Source organism: Mixophyes fleayi, chromosome 12, assembly GCF_038048845.1.
Source record: "Mixophyes fleayi isolate aMixFle1 chromosome 12, aMixFle1.hap1, whole genome shotgun sequence".
Lineage (NCBI taxonomy): Eukaryota > Metazoa > Chordata > Amphibia > Anura > Limnodynastidae > Mixophyes > Mixophyes fleayi.
Window position 1 is genome coordinate 81,458,091 of NC_134413.1, and position 6,495 is coordinate 81,464,585.

Sequence of the window (6,495 nt, forward strand, 5' to 3'; positions counted from 1 at the left end):
AACATACCCTTAAGGGAACACTAAAAAAATGCATATTAATATGTGCATATTGCCAAATTACAACTTTCCACTTCAACCTATCAGTGAAATGCTGTTCTCCATTCCTTCAGGATAGCCATCTTGTGAGCATTGCAGAGTTATAAGCATTAGTCTGTTTCTATAACCTAGCAGGACCACCTCGCACAATATTTTGGCTTAGTGGCTCTTTTAGAAGACATACACCCCCCCCCCCCACACACACTTATAAACCAAGATTTGAACATTGACTTTTCACCATTTTCTGCAAACAACAACTCTTAAATACTGGTCTAGATGGCGATTCACTGCTTCCCAACAGCTTTTATAGAGATCCCTGGTAATAATAAATATGGCACCACTATATCAAACAAATTGATGCACTATAAATGAGAATATAATGAAAAATGTCCAATCAAGGATCAGTTTATTAAAAATAAAATTTAGTATGTACAAGTGTGCAAATATTGGTTCATTTTTAATTATAGTGCATTAGTTTGTTTGATACTACGACGCCATCTTTACTATTACCATTTATTTCTTTTTATTTGGAGGTGCATAACACTATTAGATTGGCAGCCTAATAATTATCTTTGGGACATATTTAATAGTTGACTACTCCACTTACTGATGTTTATCGAGAACCTTGTAGTAAAAAAACCTAATCATCTGTCTAATACTGAAGACACATCACGTCCTGAGAAGGAACAGCCACAGCGTATAGAGGAAGTGTTCTGGGCCTGTAGGGGGTATTCACAGGTCAGCAGCTCCAGCTGAACCACAATGAGACAGAAGCACAGAGGCCTGGAGTGTATGAGTACAAGGAGTTGTAGAACTTGGGTATTGTGGTTCCTGGGTGGGGCACCATTCACCAGGCATTGACAGAAGCAGCCAGAGAGGTCAGCCCGGTGGATGTGGTTCTACAGAGATAGAGGTCAGGAGAACATAGGGAACCACAAGTCAGCCAGGACTCATGGGCCTCACCACACCTGAGCTGGTCACATGGAGCCCGTTAATACATTGACAGCTCAAAACCATAAACTTAAAAAAAAAATAAAAAAAATCAAAGACTACTTTTCGCCTACAAATAGGAGGCCAAAGACTACCATGGTGGAATGATGGACCCTGGACTTGGAATTCTCTACTTGTATGTGTTGCAAATACTTTCAGTGCTGGATAACATTTTGATAGAAAAATTTACAAAAACAGATAGCAATCAGTATTTTTTTATGAAATGGTTAAAGATTTGAGGCCTGCAATACTGGGTTGTGTGAAATGAGGAAGGATAGAGCAGCGCTCCGCAGCAAAGCCAAAAGAAGTGCTGTTGGGGAGGGTTCAGCGAGTAAGTGATGCTGGACACCTGGACTAATGATGAGAAGGGAGATAGTCAGCACTGCAATAATATAGGTGCTCAGAGAGAAGGGGGTCACCACCATAACTACTCATGGCCACCAGTATGACTATGACAGAATAGACCAGGAGAGATGACCCATGTCCTCAGAGTGAATGAGGGATATAGAGCGGTCTGCATGGTACAGGCATCTGGCTAAACATCACTCAGAGAAGTCAGCCCGGTCAGGGAATGAAGCCAACTCTCCCAGCTGCATCCGAGGCCCTGGGGAGGACGTCACCTTGCACATTTAAATACAAGACTGTGTGTCACACACATGCACACCTTTGTCACTTATTTAATCAGGATCAGTCTCTGACCACCGGAATAAGCACAAAAGTGTTTGGTCCCTTATTATTTTATTACAAGAGAAATGGTCACAATTCACATCTGGAATCCATGGAATGTCTGCAAGGTACAGTATGTGCACCCAGTGGTCTCAGGGCTTCTTCAGACGGCTCATCAGAGCGTCATTGCACGCCGTCATGATCCCACCAGTCAGGTTCATGAACTCCTGGAATTCCAGCTCCTTGTCCTGTTTCCCATCAACTGCTCCGCCCACAGATTCCATCAGCTTGCGGACAACGTTCGGGTCCTTCTGATTGTAGAGGAGGAAAGTTAAAAATAATCAGCGACACATTGGCACTTTAATACTGTAGAGCGCAACGGAAGTAGATGGAAACTATAGAAGCATTACTTATACTTTACTGCACCCAAGAGTACTCGGATCTCAATCAACTACAGTTTCTATAACATTCAGCAACACGAGGAAGCATTTTCCCCCACCCCCACCAGTCTTCCTGTCTGTACAATATAGTATTTATTCCTAGATCTGATCCTTTGTATACGAGCACTGTACATTACAGAACACAAATATTGGCACTTCAATGACTACAGTAAAGTAGAAACTACTACTTACAACCACTCACATGTTTGGCTAAATTACACTGTACATAAAAACAAAGCAAATGAAAGTTGGATGTATGACATATGTTTCATAGAGAGGCGTTTCGTCCTATAGTCTTCATAAGTGAGTGACAACCAGTGGCGGCTCATAACAGCAGAAGCATAACATTTAAAATGAGAAGATGCCGATCAAAAGGACGGGGACAATTGTGACCAACTGGGACTAGCCAATCAGACTGAAGGGTGTTCATGCCTATGCTAATTTACCCCTTCCCTAAAAAAAAAAAAAAAAAAAAGGTCTAGGTTCGCCCCTGGTGACAGGAACCTCACATCATACTCAGTGATGGAGACCCTGCTCTTTCCACCATCTATAACAGAACCTGTGGCTTCTTGCTGCCTCCATTCTCCTTCTCACATCATGTCACTGCCCCTGTCACATGCAGCCCTGTCCTCACTAACACATCACTCATCTTCTGATATACTCTGTGCTGCTGGGGACCCTGCTCCTTCCACTATATAACTCTCAGTCTGTGGCTTCTTGCTGCCTACATTCTCCTTCTCACATCATGTCACTGCCCCTGTCACATGCAGCCCTGTCCTCACTAACACATCACTCATCTTCTGATATACTCTGTGCTGCTGGGGACCCTGCTCCTTCCACTATATAACTCTCAGTCTGTGGCTTCCTGCTGCCTCCATTCCCCTCCTCACATCATGTCACTGCCCCTGTCACATGCAGCCCTGTCCTCACTAACACATCACTCATCTTCTGATATACTCTGTGCTGCTGGGGACCCTGCTCCTTCCACTATATAACTCTCAGTCTGTGGCTTCCTGCTGCCTCCATTCCCCTCCTCACATCATGTCACTGCCCCTGTCACATGCAGCTCTGTCCTCACTAACACAAATCACACGAGTGGACAGGTCACTCCCTCCCACATGACCAGCACACACTTCCTGAAGTGATCTGTGCTGCTGTGAACATTCAGGTCCAATTGTCTACATTGTGTTCTATTACCAACTTCCAAACAAGCTGATTGCAGTGCAGAATATAAAGATTGTTTCATCTCCACCCTTCTCCAATACACCTTAAACAAACTTTTTGAAAAGCGCAACAAGGCAACTTACATTTTTTTTGAAGAGATTAAAGTGGGCTATTGTGAAGTACACAGACCCCCCACCACCACCATGAGAACTTACAGCTGTGAAAGATTTCAGCTCTGCGTTCATGAAAGCTTCAAACTCTAAGTAATTCATCTTATTCTTGTCTCCTTTTTTGCCGGCATAGTGCTGGAAGATCCGAATGATGCTTTCTATGGCTGTCTCCATCTGTGTGGGAGGAGTAGCAGGGACTGGGTTCTGTGGGAAGGGAACAGAAGACATCCAATATTTAATGTTTAGCAGTATGTAAACCCAGACTCACTGCGAGGACAGGAACTATACTACGTAGCTATAGTATCTAGAATAATATGTTCTCCAATTCATGGTTGCAAATTCCTTTAAGAACTAGCAGAGCATATGAAGGGATCATCATCATCACCATTTATTTATATAGCGCCACTGATTCCGCAGCGCTGTACAGAGAACTCATTCACATCTGTCCCTGCCCCTTTGGAGCTTACAGTCTTAATTCCCTAACATACACACACAGACAGAGAGAGAGAGAGACTAGGGTCAATTTTGATAGCAGCCAATCAACCTACTAGTATGTTTTTGGAGTGTGGGAGGAAACCGGAGCACCCGGAGGAAACCCACGCAAACACGGGGGGAACATACAAACTCCACACAGATAAGGCCATGGTTGGGAATTCATGACCCCAGTGCTGTGAGGCAGAAGTGCTAACCACTTAGCCACTGTGCTGCCCATAGGGCATATAATACCATACCAAGGGATAATACAATAGTCTCTTCCACTTCCTGAAGAAGCTGGAGTCTGTTACATTCATTATCCATTTTTATCACAATTCAGATTTTTTTTTTGCAGCACTAAACCCTGTCGGATTTTTCATCATTGGTGATAGATTACCACCGCATTATCCTGTTGTACACAATTTCTCTTGCATTCAGTTTCTTCTGTTGGGTGGAAGCCAAGGTGCGATAGCATCCGGCAAGTTGGCCTATTGCTTAATATTGCTGGCTATAGTAAAGTGTCACAGCGTACGTTGCTACCAAGAGGTTAGAAGACTACTGGGATCACCATTATGTAAGGAACTAAATTACACCTCCCCCAGCTATTATCTCTTCTGCATTGCATCCAATGTGACCAGCACGGCTGACACCCTAATTTCCAGCACCCCCCTTTTGGTCTATACAAGGGAACAGGGGTGGGCGATTTATGTGCACAGCTGACTGTTAAACAGTGCAGCAAAGCATGGGGCAAGCCAAAGGTAGAGAGTGTCAAAAAAAAAAAATAGGACTGGCCAGGACTGGGAGTTTGAGGAGTTAATACTAGCTTGGAAACAGGGAGACCAAATGTGTGTATGTTGGTCGGTGATATTTCCATTATACAATAGACAAACTAGACATCACAAAGGCTGCATGCCTATAGTTATTACTGAGCAGCCTTTGTATATCATGTGTATAGATTTATACTGCTGATCGGAGAATGGAAGAGAATACCATGACAATGTAACAGACTACTACTGGCACTTCAAGTCCAGGCTAGGGGTGTCAGGAAAGCCCGTGTTGTGTCGATCTGTCCTTCTAGATCACTTCTCATATACAGTCAGGCTGTTGATGTCTGGACAGTTTCTCATGACACATCTGGTCTGGTAGAGTTAAGAAACCGATATGACTCATTTTAAAAACACAAATATCTCTGATCAACAGGCTTGTTTGTGCCAAACACAATAAAATGTGCTATATACAAAGAGTCTGAGCATAGAGACCACAAGTTCCAATGAAGACAATACCTTTTCTGCTGGGGGCCACTTTGACAAAGCATCATGACAAGTCACCATAATGGCACCAGTTAGGGTGAAGAACTCTTGGAAGTCCAACTCGTTGTCCTTCTTCCCATCCACCCCTCCATCCGCAGAGGACATAATCTTCCTCAGGATGGTCAGGTCCTTCTTGTTCTGAAGGATCAACAACGGGAGAGAAGAGACATGATGTGAGGAGAAGGAAAGCATAGTGGAAACTCGGAAATGGCCATCGAAGGACACAATGATTAAATATCAAGACAGTGGACTAGGAAATCACTTGTTCTACTATTGAGCAGTTAATCTGTATTGAAAATATAGAACATTATAGCTTCTACACATCGTAGGTGATGTATTTCTGCCCACACATTGGCATCAAGGCCAAGTTGCCACATTACCATGGAGGCCCATCAGCGAAATTGGTCCACACAGACGTTAAGATTATCTGTCCAACTTGCCGCTGTGGCCAGACCAGCTGCCCCACACAATATCAATTGATGAGGGCCCCCCAAAAACATCGCTCACACACAGTGAAGACTGGATGAAGACCATAGAAATTGATATGTGTTGCTTGTGACCCAGTGGTGAAACAGTCGACCTCATGTACTTTGGACCACTCACCATGAGATAAGGATCCCGGGACCTCATCCAGAGAATTCAATCTCTCTACATGCTGTGTAAACCATGGACATCTGGTAGAAAGGATTACCCAACCCCGGGAGGGGACTCTGGAGCTTTTTATATTAAATATTGGATGTTAAGAAGGCAATGCACCAGAAGCTGGTTCTTCTCTAACAGTTCTTACAATGAATGATATTTGGGAGTCCATTGAATGAAACATTCAACAACTGGAATTAAAGAAACCGCAATACATTTCTCAAGGTTGCATTGAGAAGCAGAGTGAAAGATGGAGATCTACTAAGTAACCACGATGGGCTGCTGGTCATTGGTTGGACCTGTGGTATACTCTACTCTGTGTTCTTGGACTCTTCACCATATCAGTCACATGTTAAGGGCGTATTCATTTTTATTTAAAATTTGCTACACTGTGTTTATATTCTCTTATAGTTTTGGTATACACCGGTTGAGTGGATGTGCTGGAAAGACATACACCCAAGAATTTCGTCACCACATATATAATCGTTATTGTTTGGGTCTTGGTTTATGGTGAGGCACAAGTCATTTAGAGCGCTTGTGATGGTTCCATTTCTTTTTATATCATCATAAAACCGATTGTTAGGCCAACAAGCACTTACTTTGGTG

General features: G+C 43.3%; 1 protein-coding gene across 1 annotated transcript; it reads right to left on the reverse strand.

The window, feature by feature from the left end:
- Positions 1-1,747: 1,747 nt before the first annotated feature.
- LOC142108450 (protein S100-A11-like) lies at positions 1,748-5,382 on the reverse strand. Its single transcript, XM_075192104.1, has 3 exons — positions 5,224-5,382; positions 3,512-3,670; positions 1,748-2,003 (listed from the first exon to the last, which is right to left on the reverse strand). Exons 1-3 carry the CDS (start codon positions 5,353-5,355, stop codon positions 1,845-1,847), a joined length of 450 nt encoding a protein of 149 aa, XP_075048205.1. The 5' UTR covers positions 5,356-5,382; the 3' UTR covers positions 1,748-1,844.
- Between the last annotated feature and the right edge of the window lie 1,113 nt (positions 5,383-6,495).